The sequence below is a fragment of the Myotis lucifugus genome, unplaced genomic scaffold (assembly GCF_000147115.1).
Source record: "Myotis lucifugus unplaced genomic scaffold, Myoluc2.0 scaffold_115, whole genome shotgun sequence".
Taxonomy (NCBI): domain Eukaryota; kingdom Metazoa; phylum Chordata; class Mammalia; order Chiroptera; family Vespertilionidae; genus Myotis; species Myotis lucifugus.
This window is the reverse complement of record NW_005871163.1, coordinates 1,895,389-1,913,733: the sequence shown is the minus strand read 5'-3', so window position 1 is coordinate 1,913,733 and position 18,345 is coordinate 1,895,389. Positions and strand designations below refer to the sequence as shown.

General features: G+C 55.6%; 1 protein-coding gene across 1 annotated transcript in view; it reads left to right on the top strand.

Annotated features, from left to right (window-relative positions):
- The first annotated feature begins 2,305 nt into the window (after positions 1-2,305).
- PLEKHO2 (pleckstrin homology domain containing O2) overlaps positions 2,306-18,345 on the top strand; it is a 19,229-nt gene continuing 3,189 nt past the window's right edge. Inside the window, 6 exon segments of the mRNA XM_023757824.1 lie at positions 2,306-2,453; positions 5,041-5,147; positions 5,498-5,647; positions 10,565-10,681; positions 15,211-15,315; positions 17,095-17,193. Coding sequence (XP_023613592.1) covers positions 2,306-2,453; positions 5,041-5,147; positions 5,498-5,647; positions 10,565-10,681; positions 15,211-15,315; positions 17,095-17,193 — 726 coding nt within the window.

Genomic DNA, 18,345 nt, shown 5'->3' with positions numbered 1-18,345 from the left:
GCTCAGTCCTGCTCCAGCCCTCTCCGGCCGTCTCGAGGCGCGCACCTCCCACCCCCAGCGGGCAGAGCCGGGCAGGGGCGGCGGGAGCGATCGCGTCCGGCTTCAGCGACCCATCCTCCTTCACTTTGGCTGCGCGCACCCACTGGCTGGGGGCACGTTATTGTTCCCATTGGATTGACGGGGAGACTGAGGCTCTGCTGAAGCGGCCTGGGGTGCTGGGCTCGAGCGCTGGTCACCGCTGACTCTCCCTGCCAGCCAGGTCGGATCATGAGGGGCAGACTGTGTGGATTGTGGTGTGTGTGTGTGTGTGTGTGTGTGTGTGTGTGTGTGTTGGGAGGGTCTGTGGGTCCTGGGGTGCCTGTCTGAAGGAATCTTGAGGTTGTGCCCCTCTCTGGTGGCCCGAGGACTGGAGAAGTTGCTTGTTTTCTCCCCAGTATAAGCCCCGTGTGTCCCCTTTACCCTACCCGCTCACCTACCCTAGAGTTGGCCCAATAGGGGCTGGTCCTAGCCCCTGCCTCCCCCACACCCCGGGAGGGCTAGTTCCCGGAAGGGGCTGGGCAGCTGGACCAGCAGTGCCCCCGTGAGCCTCTCTCTTCCCCCTCAGGACCCACTTGGTCTGGGGAGGGGTCGGGCACTCTGTGACTCTTGCCCTTTACTTGCAAACACACTGCAAGCATTTAATGTGTGCTTGTGGAATGAATAAATTCGAGGAGGGGCCGGCTGAGTCTAGAGGACTTGCTTCTTGTCCTCTGGGTGTGTGTGTGTGTGTGTGTGTGTGTGTGTGTGTGTCAGCTTCTGACCCTCTCAGCCAAGGGGAAAGGTGTATGTCTGTGCCTGGGTGGGTGGGGAGGCCACCCTGGCCACCCGGGGAGCCCGGCCTGAGTGAACCAGGCTGCCTGTGTCCTTTCTGCCCCTGCCCAGGGGCGGCTGGGGTGTCAGGGTTCCCTCCAGGCCAGGCCCTTCGTTCCTATGGGGTGGTAGATAAGTCACTTCCCCTCTCGGCTTGTGTTTCCTCTTCTATAAAATATTGGGCCTGCGGGCCTCCTCCCCAGATCCAGACAGTGTGATTGTGGCCCCAGCTCTTAGAGCGGGTGGAAGTAGGGGGCCAAGTCACTTCACTGTGATTTGCTTTCGTTTCTTGCTTACAGAGGTAGGGCTGCCCTCCCCGGCCCCAGGCCCCTGTTGTGAGGCCTGGGTAGTCTGGCTGCAGCCCCACCTCTTCTCCCAGAGGATGTGAGACAGGATTACTCCATCTTCTGATCTGCTCTGGCCCCCAATTAAGGGAAGTTATCTCGGGGCCTCCTGGGCCACGGTTTGTCTCCTGGCCAGCCCAGCCCTGCACTCCCTCTGGCTCTGAGTTTCCAACTTTGCCACTTACTGACAGCACCAAAAGCTTCCCAAACAGCTGGGTTAACTAAGGTCTTGCTTACCTCTCCCCGACACAGCCAGGGGCTCCCTATCCCCTACCTCCCCTTTGGCATCCCTAATTCTTTTCTTCTCATTTCTTCTCCTAGTCACTTACTCTTGTTGCCTTAGGCCCCAGTGTCCCACCTTTGTTTCTCTAAAACCCCTCTTAGACCATAGTCACCTGCTGCCCTTCATGACCCCAGGCTGGCCTCGTCATCTCACTCCCACATGGCTGCTTTCAGCCCCTCCCCGCTTTGAGCTTCCTCCCCATGTCCCAGCCACCCGGGTGCCAAGGCCCCACAGCCTCAGTGACCTCCTCCGTCAGGCTGAGGCTTGGCGAACTGCAGGTCTGGGCACTGGACATCTGTCCACTTGTGTTCCCAGGGCCTCGCTTCTCCATCTGTAAAATGAGAGGTGGGAGATCCAGACATGCAGCGATACGTGCAGAAGCTTTGAAAAGTGCAAATATCAATGTGAAGTGTTCCTGACACTGGTACAAGGCTGAAAACCCTGGGCTCGGCTTTCCGCTCTGCCCTGGGGTTCTACCCTTGTCCTCTTAGTCATGCCTTTTCCTGGTGTGGCCTCCAGGCTGCTCAGTTGCCCTTTCCCATCTAGAGAGAGGCAGGGCAGTGTCCAGTCCCAGGACTGGTTTTGTTACCTCGGGCTAACCTCTGGCCCTTTCCAGGCTGTACTTTCTCATTCTCTAGTGAAGGAGCTGAGACTGTAGGGTCTTCGATACCCTTTGTATCTCTCCTTCTCTGGGCCAAGGTGTGTGTCTCCTTCCCTCTTCACAGGCCTATCAAAACCCTGCCTTCTGCAAGGGCTTCCTAAACCAACCTCAAGCCCTTCCTTGTCCTATTAGAGAGCGAGGACTGGGGTATCCCTGCAGGTAGGTGCTATGTCCCTCCCAACAGGGCCTCAAGCAGGGTCTGTGTTGCCCCTGTCAGATTGGAAGTTCCTCGCGGGGCTCCGACCTGGTGGCTTCTTAGCAGAGTTTGATCAGAGCATCACTGGGTTTAGTCAAAGAGCAACGATCGTCATCGCAAGTTCCCAGTGATGTGAGGGGTCAACAAGTTTTCTCTCCGTTACAGCCATTGTTGTGGCTTTCCACCCGCTCCCTCCTGTGCACAGGGTCAGGGTGACCTGGCATCTTTTTCTTTTTAATGAATGACACAGAGACCTTCCCACCTCAGGCAAAGGGGAGCCACGCTGGTGCCTCAGAAGCTGCCCACCGTGGGCAGGGGAGGGCCTGAGTGAGGAGCGATGGGAGAGGAGGGAGCGGAACAGGAAGCACAGTGGTCAGCTGGTCAACAAGAGGAGAGGAGGCTGCAAAACTGGGCTGAGCCAGATAAAACCTCCCTGTGAGCCCTGCCAAGGGGAGGGGCTACTTATGAAAACTTGTTGGGGCATAGCCAGGCCCCTGGTGGGGGAATGAATGTCTGAGGGGCAGGGAGAGGAGTTGGGTGAAGGGTGGCAGGTGGGGAAGCAGTTGGTGTGTCGGTGGCTGATTCCTCATAAGGAGACCCTTCCCTGGGCTTTGGTTCAGGCCTCCAGCCCCTCACTTGTCACTCCCCTCAATCCCAAAGTGCCTTCTTGCCTCATCCTGGCCCCACCCATCCCTTAGGCCCTGGACTGGCTTCTCTACTTAATCCAGCCATGGCGTTCCCTGGGCACTGCTCTGCTACAACCAGAGAGGACTGTGGTCAAGGCACAAGTCTCTAGTTTTGCTCCCTGGGAGCTCCCAGCTGGCAGGAAGTTTTCACAGTGTCAGTAGGTGAGGCAGGCAGGGGAGGTCACAAGTGGAAGGGCTTAAAAAGGGGCGGTGGTGGGCCCTGAAAAGCAGGAGGGGAGCTTGGAGCTTAGCGGTGGGACATCCAGGCAGCAGCTTCATGTCCCACCGGCCCTACTGCCTGGTTTGAGAGACCGGTAGCCTGAGCCTGCAGGCCTAGGAAGGAGCTAACAATGCTGCAGTTGCTGATTGAAATGTGGGGGTGGGGTTTCCCCGCTTCCCACTTCATCCCTTCCAGCCTTAGGGGGATGAGGCCCCTAAGGGTCACACAGCCCATGGGGCTGAACACAGGGTCTCTGGGGAGGGGGGAAGGGGAGTTGGGTGGGTGATAGGATACAAGAGCCTCCCTCTTCTTGTGAAGGGCCCTGAAGTCCTCTCTCTGGTCCGGGTGGCTCATACTGACCTGCAGGCAAGCCTTCCACTTCCTCATTCGTCCTTCCGGGAAGACCATTTGGGACCATCCAACTTCCCCATTTTTCTTGTCACCCAAAAGTTAGGGAGAGACCCTGAGGTGTACCTCACATTCCAAGGAGCTCCAGGGGCATTCATGCCCAGTAGCTAAGCCCAGAAAGGGCCTAGTTCTAGATTCTGAACCAGGCCCAGGGAGAGAGGTCCCTGGGAGGCAGAGGGAGTGGCAGGGACAACAATAACAACAATAACAACTACCTTTTGCTAACCTTAGGTCTCCTAGGCACTGCTTTGTATGCCATGTCTTTATCCAGCAGCAAATATTGATTGAGCACTGCTGTGTCCCAGACATTGTCTAGGCACTGAGGATATAGCAGTAAACAAAACAAAAGTCACTGCCCTCATGGAACGATAATCTTTGCCATTTCTGCATTTATATCTATCTCCATTTCACAGATAAAACGGAGGCTTCGAGAGACCAAGTGACTTGCCTCTGGTCTGTGTGACTTGGGCTTCAAAGCTCAGATCCCCAGCTGTAGCTCAGAGGGGTGGGGGCACAGTGAGAACCAGGTTAGAAAGCAGGGAGGCCGTGCCCTACCCAGCCCCTGGCAACTCACCACACTTCCATCTGCCTGGGCTTGTCCTTCCAAAGGCAGCTGTGGCCACAGGGTATCCCCTGGGGAGAGGTCTGCTTTTAACTGGGGCCACTTTTTTGAGCTTTATGTAAATTACAAAGCAGTCAAAAATTAGTGCTAATTTCCTTCTAGCACCCTCTAGATTCTGACACGCTCTTGATCCCCTCCCCTCCACCCTCCCCTTCACACTCACTACTGTGCGACCAGTCACTGAAGCAAAGTGGTTAGCAAGTGGCATGTATTTTTATTTTCATTTCTCAGATATTTCTTGAGCACCTGTTATGTGTAAAGGAACAGTGCTGGGTGCTGGGGACCAGAGGTGAATCTGACCCCACCTGGTAGGCATACACCTGGCACCCAGCTAACCAAGCAGGTGGTTGAGGGGCACAAGATGTCAGTGGCTGGCCTGGAGGCCCCAGGGTGGCTGTCATGTCTTAGAGAAGGACTCTGGTCCAAGGCAAATCCCTTGGAGCCCTCACCAGATGGGGTGGCTGCCCCAAAGTCCTGGACTTGGTGGGAGGAGCGCAGAGGAGCCTCCTGTTTTGGGGCGGAAGCAGGAGGCTTCCAAGGGTGCTCTTTAGAAGGGCAGGGGCAGGGGGCAGATTACCACTCTGCCTGCTTCCTCCTCTCATCCTTCTGATTCTGCTTGCATGTCCTCTCCTGTGGGAGGCCTGCACTGTCCTCTCTCACCTGCCAACCCCTTCACTGTTTCCTTCGTAGCATTTCACACTTGATGTGTTTATGTCTAGTGTGTATTTGTTCAGCTCCTCCTTCCCTAAATTGCCGGCTCTCTGAGGGCAGAGATCCATTATTTTCATTCCTCTCTGCCGGCTCCAGCATCCGTGGCATTGCCGGTGCTCAGGACGGCATTTGTTGTCTGGTCGAATGAACGCCTGGGAGGCAGAATTGTGAGTTCTGGCTCTGTCCTTCCAGCTGTGTGACTCTGGCACGTTACCCCTCTGAGTTTGCTGTGACATGTAGATAATGGTGCACTGCCTTGGAGGGTAGCTGTATGGACTAGATGAGACAGTGCGTGAAAATGGTGGCTCAGTACAAGGTGGCTGCTGCTAATATTGTTGCTGCTGTTATTACTGTTATTTCTAAGGCTGGGTTAAGAATATTTGCCTTGGGGGTTGTGGGGAAGCTCCCATGGGAAGATACCAGTAGGTACCCAGCAGAGGGACATGTCCCTAGTTTGGCCTGTGGACTGTGTGTCCCATGTGGCAACCCTCATGGTATGTCTGGTGCTGTCTTCCAGGGTGTGAAGGAGGCGGGCGAGAAGCCCCAGCGAGCGCGGACGGCGGACAAGGCTGGCTGGATCAAGAAGAGCAGTGGGGGCTTCCTAGGGCTCTGGAAAGACCGCTATCTGCTCCTCTGCCAGGCCCAGCTACTGGTCTACGAGAATGAGGTGAGCACCTGCCTGGCCCCGAGGTTGGGGTGCTGGGGCAGGGGACAAAGTGAGGGCAGCAGGGGGACCCCAGAACCGGGCCTGGAAGATCTGTTCCGTGTTTGCCATGCTGTGCAACCCTGGACAAGCACCTGACCTTCTCGGGGTCTCCGCGGCACGGGATGGTAGCTCCAGATGCTAGTCTAGGGCTCCTGGATGAGGGGCTGTTGGAAGTGTATGTGCATAAGGATGAGTGTGTCTTCTCAGGGGCATGCCTACACTGCAACTCCCTGGCCCTGGGGTAGGTTCCACATATGTGAATGTTCCAGAAAACTAAAGCTTGCTCCATTTATCAATGATAATGGAAATAATACTTATCGCTCGTGTGTTTAGAGCTCTTGTGTGACACTCTCAACAGTCCCATAAGTGCAGTCATCATGTCATCAGAGATGGATCTACAGAGATGGATCCTGGGGCTGAGGATGGCCAAATGACTGCTCAGCCTCTCAGTGAATGAAGGAGCCAGGTCTAGAACCGAATTCAGTGCTCTTTCCACTCACTGATGCCAGCAAATAAACTCTACAGCCTATTGAGTCTTTCCTTATGGCTCGGAGTCACTTATAATCAGACTGTACTTTTCCTCTTTTCTTTCTCCTTTAACATGGAGCTACCGGTTGCTACTTTGCCACTTCTGCTGTCCTTGTGCCTCTCACAGTCCTCACATTTTCCCACTGCAGGCTTGCGCCCTGTCTCATTTCAGCAGGCTTGGAACCTGGACAACAAGGATGCTAAAATTGGGGTTAAGAGTTGAAAAACCTCTTGGTGACGACCTGGGGAGGAAAGGTCTTTTATGTATGATGTGTGTGTCCTGGGGGTGGGGCTCTAGAGAGCCCATCCACTGAGCATGGGCTATCACTGTATGCCTCCCACAGATGGAACACACGGGGAGAACGGCCTGGCGGCAGGAAGGGCATCCTGCCTGTTCCTCCTCAGCCTCTCAGCGTGCCTCGGGGTATCTTGGCAAATCCGTAATTGTCCCAGGCCAAGAAAGATTGGGCGCCCAGATCTCCGTGATTAAAGGAGCTACCCTTGAGGAGCACTTTGGCTGTCCTTCCCGAGGCCCAGGCTCATGGAGCTGGGGTGTCAGAGAAGCAGCTGGATGAGTCGTTCAGACAGCCCCCCAGATGGTCTGTACCGCTGCTCTCACCAAATGAGGATGCGCTGTGGTGGCAGCAGGGGGATGTTTTTATAAATAAAGGGTGTTGTCAAGCTTTCTCCAGTCCCAGCTGCCTAAGAGTTGAGTGACAGGTCCCCAGCTGCCAGCCTGTCAGGCACTGCCAGACTTGTCCTGCGCTGCCCCTCCACATCTGGCCACAGCTGGGAAGCAGGAAGGATCTTGCATCCCCTAAACATGAAAAACCTAAATCACCCTTTTAAAATAATCACTATTAAAAACCTCAATTGAAGCTTCAGGAACTTTGCCCTCTCAGGGGTGGGGAGCTTGGCCCAGGAGTGGGAATTGAGAAATGCTTATTAGTTCAATTCCTCTTTCTTGATGTAAGGAACTAGGCTAATGTGAATGGCTCTTGGCTGTCTCTTTGCTGTCAGTGAGGTTGACATTCCAAAAATGCTGCCCCCGCCCAGCGCCTGCTGGGTTATCTGTTTTTCTGAGCTGCAGAAGGGCCAGATGATTCAGCGATTCGGGTGGAGAGGAGACCCAGGACAGACAGCCGCGGGGAGCTGGGTGTGGAGATGAACCACCTTTGTGTCTGGGTCAGTCCAGCTGGGGGAAGCATGTGCACATGGGGCAGGTGACCTGCACCTTCTGCAGCTGGGGGTCCTTTTCCAGGCAGCCCCCTTCCTCTGGATGCTCAGTAGGTGAGGACTTCCTGGGGTCTCACTCTGAGTCAGGCATTCAGTCCAGCAACTGGTCCTATATATGTTGCTCTTGAGCTGCTCCTTTGTGGGGCCATGATAGGGAGAACAGAAAGGAGAGCAGACATAGGCAGCATAGGGTAGAGAGTGATGGCCCAGCAGGAAGTTAGGACTGTTCTTCCCATGGCAGTGTCCCTAGCATCTAATTGGGTGCCTGCACACCTGGCAGGTGCTTTGTGGATGGGGGACCTCAAAGGAGCAAGGGAGCACCAAGGGGTGGGCAGTGGAGCTGCCTGGACCAGGTGGATTGTGCTACCCCTGTGTTGCGTGGAGAAATGTGGAAGGGATTAGGGACTAGACCTGTGGTCGGCAAACTCATTAGTCAACAGAGCCAAATATCAACAGTACAACGATTGAAATTTCTTTTGAGAGCCAAATTTTTTAAACTTAAACTATATAGGTAGGTACATTGTTATTAACTTAATTAGGGTACTCCTAAGGCTTAGGAAGAGCCACACTCAAGGGGCCAAAGAGCCGCATGTGGCTCGCGAGCCGCAGTTTGCCGACCACGGGACTAGGGGTTGGAAAGAGATGTGCAGAGGCAAAAATGGGAAAGACACCTGATTGAATCTGGATGGGGAATATCAAGCTGCCTGGCCATATGTTCCCCTTTCCCTAAGGGGCTGAAGGGAGGGAACATCAGTGGTTATCCTCGTTAGCTGTACAGTCATCTGCTTTGAAAAAGTTTCATGTCTGGGCACCACCCCCCAGGGATCCTGATGTAATTGATCTGGGATGTTGCCTGGGCATTGGGATTTTTTTTTTTTGATATGTTCCCATTGATTTGAGAGAGAAAATATTGATGTGAGAGAAGAAACATCAATTAATTGGTTGCCTCTTGTATGTGCCCTGACTGGGGATCAAACACACAACCCAGGCATGTGCCCTAACTGGGGACCTTTTTTGGTGTATAGGATGATGCTCCAACCAACGGAATCACCTGGCCAGGGCTGGAGATTGGGATTTAAAAAAAATTTTTTTTAATTGATTTCAGAGAGGAAGGGAGAGAGAGAGGGAGATAGAAACATCAGTGATGAGAGAGAATCATTGATCAGCTGCCTCCTGCACGCCCCATACTGGGGATCGAGCCTGCAACCCGGGCATGTGCCCTGACCAGGAATTGAACCATGACCTTCTGGTGCATAGGTCGATGCTCAACCACTGGGATTTTTAAAGGTCCCAGGGCCACCAAGGTTGAGAACAGAGGTTCTCAAATTTTTGTATACGTTAGAATCAGCTGGAGGGCTGTTAAAACTCAGATTTCCCCTAAGATGATGATTCATTAGGAATGGAGCCAGAGAATTTGCATTTCTAACAAGTTCTCAGGTTGTGCTGCTGCTGCTGGACCAGCTACCACACTTGGAGGACCACTGGTGCAGAGCAACCTGTTGCTAAGGCACTGCCCATGCCTGCCTCTGCCCCTGGCAGGGGGGAGAGCGCTGTGCTGGGAAGAGCTCTGGCCTGGAGTCAGAGGGTGTGGGGTTGAGTTTGGCTCTGGCCCCTTATGTTTGGGTCTGTGCTCCTAGGGCAAATCAGTTCACCTCCAAACCGCATTCTCTTCCTCTGTAAAATGAGGCAGGGGATTGGTTCCAGGACCCTCGTGGATACCAAAATCCATGGGTGCTCAAGTCCTTTATATAAGATGGAATAGTATTTGCATATAACCTACACACATCCTGTCATATACTTTAAATGATCTCTAGCTACTTATAATACCCAATGCAATGTAAATACTATGTAATTAGTTGTTTAGGGTATAATGGCTATAAAGAAATGTCTGTGCATGTTCAGTCAAGAAGCAACCACAGTAGGCCTAACTACATAGTACATGTCAGCAACAACGTAACTTTCCCCCCACAAATGTTTCTGATTCGAGGTTGGTGGAATCTGTGGATGTGGAACCCTGGGAAATAGTATAGGCAGATTCATGGAGGGAAATGAGGCCATTTCCTCTGCAGATATTTGAATCACTGCTTCCCAGATATTCCCCCCCAAACTGCAGAGCACTGAGAGGTCCTGGGTGGGTGCTCTTGCTGGCTGTGTGACGTCCAACAGCAGCTTCACTTGGCCAGTTCCTAGGCCGGTGCCTCCCCTACCCCCGCTGATCCAGGGCCTGTTTCTCTTTCCCAGGAGTCTCCAGGGTGAGACTGTGCCACATCCAGGAAGTTGCTCCAGCTAAGGCTTCTGGAATAGCAACCAATTGATCACCATTGAGGGAGGAGCTTGCCCCGGCAGCTTGCTGAGAGGCACCTGGTGGAGAAAACACTCAGGTGCCAGGCCTGGTGGGCAAGAAGGGAGTCTTGCTGGTGTCCAGGAGTGGCCTAGAGGAGGCTGACCGCTGTCCTGGCCATTGGCCCTTCTACTGATGGGGCCTCAGGATGACAGCCTGGGGTGGGGTGCTCTTAAAGGGGCCATTGCGCGCTCCATTGTGCAGGCCATGGAGAGTGGCCTCTCCCCGAGCCCAGGGTCAGCGGAGGAAGATGCCAGTAGAGAATCAAGTCAGGTCACTGTGGTGAAGGCAGGGATGTCGCCCCAAGCATGCCTTGTTCACGCTTCCCTCTGTGGCTCTGCCTGGAAAGCCTTTTTCTTTTCTTTTTTCATTTTGTGACAGCTTGCTCCCTCTTCCAGGCTACCTTTTCTGCACATCTCTGCCTGGTCTCTGGGCCTGCACGGACCCCCAGGCACCCTTTCTAAGCCTCTCCAGCTTCCCGGGTTTCCTCCGACTGCCTTAGGAACATTCGAGTCAGCCCTGTTCCCCATCTCCGGATGGTGAGCCCCATCTCTCACGTGCATTGTGAGCCGTGAGCGTGTCCCTCCAGCCAGCACAGACTGAATGCCGGGGACTAAATATCTCATCTTGGTGATTGATTGGCAGGCTGGGGTCCCCCTCTGCCCAAGTGATGTCCTCATTGGTTGGAACCAGGGTCCGAGGCGGGACCTGGGTGTCTGAGAGTCTGGGTGTGTCCTGCTCCACCATTTCATGTCCCCTCTGTCCCTCCACAGGACGAGCAGAAGTGTGTGGAGACAGTGGAGCTGGGCAGCTATGAGAAGTGCCAGGACCTGCGTGCCCTCCTCAAGCGGAAACACCGATTTATCCTGCTGCGATCCCCAGGGAACAAGGTAGGGCTGTGCCTGCCGGGCCTGACCCTCCTCCAGGCTGGGGTCTGCTTGGGAAGATCATCCCTGCAGGCTTTCTAAGACAGGCTGGGCCCGGGATGCAGCCCGGCATTCTCTGTGGCGTGTGCCTGAGGCTCAGATCTGGGGCTGCCACAGGTGGGACCTTTTGCGTGTTTCATCTTGGAGTCTTCCCAGCCCCTGGTTGATAGGAGATGTGTGTAGAGCTCTGCTGAGAGCTCTGCTCCCCTCTTCCCTTCCAGGCCCCGGCGCCTCCTCCTAGGCTGCGGTTGGAAAGTAGCCTTTGGGAGGTGGGGCACTTGGCTTTCTCCCACACCCTGGACACAGGAGGCCCAGGGCCGAGGCAGGAAAGCTGAGGATGAGGCCTTCCTCCCACCAGACCTCTGACACTGTGACACAGTCTGGGCCAGAGGGGAAGGAGTGGCCTCCCCTTTATCCCAGGCTTCCTGGGTGGGCCCTCTATCCTGGACTCAGGCCGTGGAGACACACAGCCTCCCAGCTCCCCTCCCTTGCACGTTCCTCTGGCTAATGCTGGAGAAAGTCGAGAGGTTCTCCCCCGGGACATGCTGTGTGTACAGATGAGGTTGCTGTTTGCACCACATGTCTCTGGCAGGCAGTCCGGGTGAGTGACGCTGGCGTAGTTTCACACATGTCAGGAGCGAGTCAGACTGAGGTTGGCGTGTACAGTACCTCTGGCCAGATCTCCCCCTCTGCACTGGGTCACGCCTCTCCCGACCTCTGCACGTCATGTGGAGCCTCCCAGAGTGGGGCTGAGTCACCGATGCGGGGGGTTGGGGAGCGGGTCTGGTCTGGGCCTGCTGGCGGCCATTCTGTTTCTGCCCCAGCTTTCAGGCCAGGAGCCCAGTCCTGGGTGGCTCTGGGCCTTGGAGGCCATGCTGTTCTACTCACTAATCCTTGGCCCTGCTCTGCCTGGGTGAGGGCAAAGAAGCAACTGTAGGCAGGGCTCTGACTGGGATTGGGGGTGTGCCCAGGGGGCCGGGGGCAGGTTTATAGTGTCATGAGGGTTCATGGGGCTGGGCCCAGGTTTCACGTGGCATCTGCTACTTAGGGCTCTGTGAGAAGAGGAGAACCATATTTTGGTCTCTCGGGCCAGGAGCCCCTATCCTGCTGGGGAGGCCTGCTTTCTCTCTGGTGGGCACTGTATTTGTGTATGTGTGTTTTGAGAGACATGGAGTTCATTATGCGTGAAGGTCTGCACCTGTGTGTACAGTGCACGTGGGTGCACCTCTGTGTCCACCTGGCCACGGTCTGTTTGGGTCTCTGGGTGTCTCTTAGTGAGCTTATGTGGACGTGGAGTGGAGGGGACCGGCTTCTGTCCTCTGCCAGTCCTGGGCCCCTCCTTTCTCCTGTTCTGAGGATCGGCTGGTGGTGGGATAGGTGGGCCAGGCCCAGTGCAGGGTGGGACATCACCTTCAGAGAAGCCTGTTTGTGTATCTGCCTTCTCACCTGCTTCGGCCAACACCTCCCTTCCATTCCCCAATTCTTCAGAGTTCAGGTTGGCTCAGGGTGACTCTGGGAACAGGGTGATCAGTAGGGAGTGCGCTATGGAGCAACTGGTGGGGGCTGCAGAGCAGTGGGAGGACAGTACACCCTGCTTCCAACTCAAGGGCCCCCTGACCCTCGCCACCCCAGGAGCTCACACAGAGAGTGGGAGCTCTCCAGAGGGCACACGGGGGACCACCCAGAGTACCACATCCCCCGCATCCTCCTTTCCTATCGCCCTGGGTGTTCCCCATCCTCAGTGACGCTGCCCTCTGGCTGGGAGGTCACATGACCCCGGCTGTCTGGTCCTGAGGCCGCCTGTTTTTCCTTCTAATCAAATAAACAAAGACTCCAGTGTCTTGCATGCCCCTCTCCCCCGTCTCCCCATCCCCACGCCCCTGCCATGAGGTCACAGGCAGACGCTGCCAGGAAGCGGGGTGGCCCTGCCGGGCCTTGCTGCCTGCTGGTCCCAGCCAGCTTGGCCCTTTCCTTTTCCTGCCTCCCCTCCCCTCCCCTGCCCTCCCACTTTCTGCCCCTCTGCCATTTTGTGTCCCCCCCCCCCCCCCCCCCCCCCACCGCCTTCCCAGGCCAGTGTGGGTCTATGCTGTGGCCAGACTTGTTAGCTCCTAAAGTCCTTTCTCCTGGGGCTTCTTGGCTGGAGAACTTGGGTGGAAACCTGTGTAGCCTGTGGCTCTTCAGGACATGGGGGTGGGGGTGGGGCAGGAGGAGCAGCTCCTTGGTATTCTGCTTATCCCTGTTCTTTTTTTTTTTTTTTTTAAATATATTTTATTGATTTTTTACAGAGAGGAAGGGAGAGAGATAGAGAGTTAGAAACATCGATGAGAGAGAAACATCGACCAGCTGCCTCCTGCACATCTCCCATTGGGGACGTGCCCGCAACCCAGGTACATGCCCTTGACCGGAATCGAACCCGGGACCCTTCAGTCCGCAGGCTGACGCTCTATCCACTGAGCCAAACCGGTTTCGGCTGCTTATCCCTGTTCTGATCACCCTGTGGGATGCCTGGCTCATTCAGCAGAATCACAGGGTTCCTGAGGGTGGGGCTGGGTCCCGTTTCACCTTGTATTCCTTCTCCTGGGGTGGCCCTTTGGCCTACACCCTCCTCCCCGCAGCCTGCCTCAGGGGGCTGGCCAACAGGAAGGCCACAGTTTGGGTTGGGTTCAGTGGTTCTGCACTTGTCCCATTGAGGCCCCAAGTGAAAAGACTTGTGCAGGGTGCCATTGCAGGTTGGTGAGACCAGAACTCTGATCTCGACTCCCAGGCCAGTGGTCTTTTTCGCCCCACTCTTGCTGCATTTACTGCTGTATTCAAGTACACGCCTCCCAAGCTCTCTGGGATGTTAAGTTCTGCACCAGGCAGGGGCCCACCAATCAGGGCCTGCGAGCAGGAACAGCAGCTGGCTCAGAGGCACTGGCCCTGGTCCACCTTTTCACAGCCCCATCCCAGGGTTGGGTGGGCCCTCGCAGAGCCTGGATGCAATGCTGTTCCTCCCTGAGCTCCCAGCAGCCCTGATGGCTGGGCTAAGAGGCAGTTGCCAAGGTGCCCTAGGGTTTCTGACTTAACTGCAGATCTGCTGCCAGGATCGAATTTACCCTGGTCATGCAAATGAGCATTTGGCCGTGCCTGGCATGGGGAGGTGGGTGGGACCCAGGGCCTGGTATGAAGAGAAGTGGGAGGCAGCCAGGAGGAAGTTATATAATGAGGATGCTGAGGGGCCAGGGGGACTTGGCTGTTACATAACTGGGAGGGTGGTGGAAAGGAAGGCGCTAACACCAGGGCGGGGGGATGGGCAGGCTGGCGACCCGCCCAACAAAGAAGTAGGGCATCTTGAGGTCAGAGAGTGGGCAATGGCCCAAAAATGGGGTAAGGGAAGGAACCTTGGGCTAGTTCATTCGTTTATTGGCTCATTCATTCAGTAACTATTTACTGGGTACCTACCTTGTGCCGGGCCCTGGCTTGAGTCAGGTTGAATTCCCTCAGCATTTTTTCCAGGTGAGAAAACTGGGGATGTTTTGTCCAGAAGGAAGGCCATGGTGATAATTTCTACTACTGAGCACTCTATGCCCAACTCCAGATTTAACACTTCACACGTCAGTGACCCTCACAGCGCCATAGGCAGGTCAGGGTGGTGGTCTCCTTTTACAGACGAGGAAGCTGAGGCTCAAGGTCAGCCAGCTGTAAGTGGTGGTTTGTCTAGTTCAGAGACCCCACTGCTGTGTCCACCATGCAAAGCAGCCTCTCAGTTTGCATGGCCTCGCTCCTTCCATCATTTTCTGTCTGGCCTTGGGGCCTGGCAGGCGGCGGGCAGGGGGCTCTCTGAGCTGCCCTCTGATTCTAATATAGGAGCTTGGAGCTCCTGCCCAAGATGGAGAGGGCCCTGTGGGGTGGGTGGCATAGGGTCTGGAGTCAGGAGTCGTGGGATTACTTTAGGCCACCGTGGTCAAATCCCATCCCATCTGGTGAGCCTCTGTTTCCCCATCTGTAGAATGAGGAGGTTGGGAAGGACCCCAGTGCCCTTTCTTACCGTCTATGATTCAAGGCCAGAAAGGAGACCCTGGGACTTTGTTATCTGTGGCCAGGACTGCTGTGGGGCCCACTGGGGAGCCGAAGGTGATTCTGGTTCCAGTGGGCCTTCTCCATGGACACCCTCATGCTTGTCACCTCTGTCACCTCAGTCCCAGGAGACTGGGACTACTCCTACTTCAGAGAAAACAAGCCCAGAGGTCAGCAGCTGGCGGGGGCCAGACCTGAGCTCCCTCCCCAGGGCAAGGCTGACTCCAATCTAAGTCTGACAGCTGCACCAGGGGGAGAGCCCTTGCTTGGCTGGACCTGTCCACCCGCTTCCCCTGAAGCCCCAGGGTGGGGTCGTTGTGGTTTGCTCCCAGCCAGCTGTGCACGGCCCACCTTGGGTTTGGGGTGGGAGCTTCCTTCAGACCCCAATGTGAGCCAGGTTTAACATCTGCCATCTACCCCACCCATGCCCCCTGCAGGTCAGCAACATCAAGTTCCAAGCACCCAATGGGGAGGAGAAGGAATCCTGGATCAAAGCCCTCAATGAAGGGATCAGCCGAGGCAAGAACAAGGCTTTCGATGAGGTGCGATGAAGTCCTGTGGACAGACAGCTCTGTGTCCCCTTCCCCCCTGTGTGAGCTCAGGGACCCTGCCCAGCCTCACCTCAGACGACCCCTTGATTATGTCGCTGCTACAAACTGGGCCATGCTATTGTTACCTCATTTAATCCTCACAACACCCTCATTTAATCCTCACAACACCCCTCAAAGTAGGTGGTGGCATTCCCACTTTACAGATGAAGAAACTGAGGTGTAAGGAAATTAAGTTACTTGTTAAAATGAAAACATGGGTAAGTGGTGGGGTAGAATTTAAAGGCTTGTAGCCCAACAGCAGGTGGGCCTAGCCAGAGAGGTTTGGGGGTGAGCTGAAAGCCAGAAAGCTCACTTTTCAGTTTGGCCATGAAGTGGAAGCCAGGCTGGCTCTAGCCCTGGGCCTCCCTATCTGCCTGCAGTGGCCACCCACCCCCTGTGCTGTAGTGGTGACGGTGGCCACAGTGGCCACAGCCAGGCTTGGGACAGGCAAGGTGTCCCCTGAGACCAGATCTCCTAGGGAGGGTCATCTTTGACCGCGTGGGTTTGTAGCTATTTGGGCTAAAATGGTCCTGGAGGCTGCCTGGGTGGCCCTGGGATTGCAGAAGTCTGAGACCCGAGGGGGGCAAATTTCCCAAGGCCCCTGACTTGGGGCTCGGCTCCTAGTTCATGTCTCAGTGTGACTGGCATGCTCAGTGCTTCACTAGCTGGGAAAATATTCCCCTTTTGTGGGGCGGGCGATGGGAGCATGGACTGGGCCTCCGCCCACAGTCTGGGTGGAGTGGGGTCAACTCCTCCTCTGAGGAACAGAGACAGTTGGACCCCAGGTGGCCTGAGCCCTGAGCCTCACCTGGGGGCTGGACAGTCTTAGCACCCCCCACCCCCCGAACCCCACCCCCCATCAAAGGGACAGGCTGCTCCAGGGTTCAGAGTCTAGATTTCCTGTGTGAATCTTACTCTGTGTCTTCCTGGGCTGCTACTCACCCTTTTCCTTACCCTCAGAGAGGAGATGCTGCCTCTAGAGCAGCGGTTCTCAACCTGTGGGTCCCGACCCCTTTGGGGGTCGAACGACCCTTTCACAGGGGTCACCTAAGACCATCAGAAAACACATATATAATTACATATTGTTTTTGTGATTAATCACTATACTGTAATTATGTTCAATTTGTAACAATGAAATACATCCTGCATATCAGATATTTACATTACGATTCATAACAGTAGCAAAATGACAGTTATGAAGTAGCAACGAAAATAATTTTATGGTTGGGGGTCACCACAACATGAGGAACTGTATGAAAGGGTTGCGGCATTAGGAAGGTTGAGAACCAGTGCTCTAGATGCTCTGACCCAAGGGTCCTGGGGGAGCAGCTGGGGCCAGGGCAAGGCCTGTTTTGGAAGCAGATACCAGGGTATCATGGGCTAACTCCTCGCCGTCCCCAGCTAAGCCCAAAAGCAGCCTCGGGGCCACTTACATATCTGCAGTAGACCGAGGGGCAAGGGCTGAGAGCCCATATTGGGTCAGGAAGACTGAGCCCAGAGAGGGCAGCTACAGAGAGGGGGAGAGCCTCGGCCTGCAGCGAGATGACAAAGGCAGTGCAGAAACGGAGAGCAGAGGTCGGACATGGGGAGATGCTTCAAAGAGAGGCAGCGATGGGGCTCTGACCTGTGAGTGAGGATGTGAGTACAGACCTGACTTTGAGTTAACACCTGGGCATTTCCTTCTCTCCCCAAGGCTTGGTGGGGACTGACCTGGTTCCTTCTCCTTCCCAGATAAAGGTGGACAAGAGCTGTGCGCTGGAGCATGTGACCCGGAACCGAGTGCGTGGGGGCCAGCAGCGCCGGCCACCTACGAGAATCCACCTGAAGGAGGTAAGACTTTGCCCCCAGCTTGGACAGATGGGAGGTCAGCTGAGCCCGGGACCCAGCTCCTTAGGATGGCAGCCAGGCTCGGCCCCCTTTTTCCTGAGGACGCCTGGCGCTGGGGCTTCCTGAGCGGTGTGCGGGGTCTGAGTGCAGGCACATGTGTTAGCCGTGCTCAGCGTGTAGGTGTGCCTACTGCGCCGTGAGTCCACACACTGGCCTCAGCCAGAGTTGGTGCCTGAGGGAGACAGACCCCAAGTGGTCTGTGCCTCTCAGAGCTCAGCTCCCAGCTGGAGAAAGACATGCAAGCAGAGCTGTGTCTAGTTTTTGCACAGAGGACCCCCTGGCATTGAGCAGCCCTTGAAGGACGGGGAGGGTTTCAATTGGCAGATGTGGTGCGAGGGAGGTGCCGGTGGAGGGAATGGTGTGAGCTGAGGCAGGAGGCAGGAGAGTGCAAAGTGTGCCAAGTCCCTTTGGGAGATCTTTCAGGGAAGGTGGGGTCGGGGGAGGAAATTGGGAAGACCTTGAATGCCGGAACTGAGGACAGGATGGTGGGAGGGTGTGTTCCAGACGTCAGTTTGAGGCCCAGGGTAGCAGGGGTTTGGATGGAGGGAAGGAAAGGTAGGGGACCAGGAGGAAGAGGAGCAGTGGGGGCTCCAGGCTCCCAGAGGGGTTGAAAAGGGAGGGGCCAGTGGGAGAGAGACTGGGAAGCAAGAGTCCGCCCGGCTTGTGATTGACTACAGGCTTGGGGAGGTGCCCTAGACAGAGAAGGAGGGTTGTCAGAGGAGCCTCCACGCTTGGAGGCTGGGCAGTTTAGAGGCCTTGGGCACAGAGAATTTGGGAGAAGATATGGGCAAGGGGAGGGGTGACCGAGGAGCCCCTTTCAGATCATTGTTGCTGATGGGGTGCATGGTGGGGTGGTAGAGACCTTGGAGGTCAGGAAAGAACCTCAGCACATGTCACATTTGGGGACTGAGGGGCAGTAAAGAGCCAAGGAAGAGGAGGCCAGGAGGTGAGTGGCACCTCCAGGGGGAGAAGGGCATAGGGCCCCTAGGTCATCAGCCAGGTTGGCAGCCACAAGTCACAAGGGCAGGGTGAGGGACAGGCAGGTGGTAATGCTTTACAGCATATTCTCTCAGAAGGGGTCAGCTTTGGGACTGT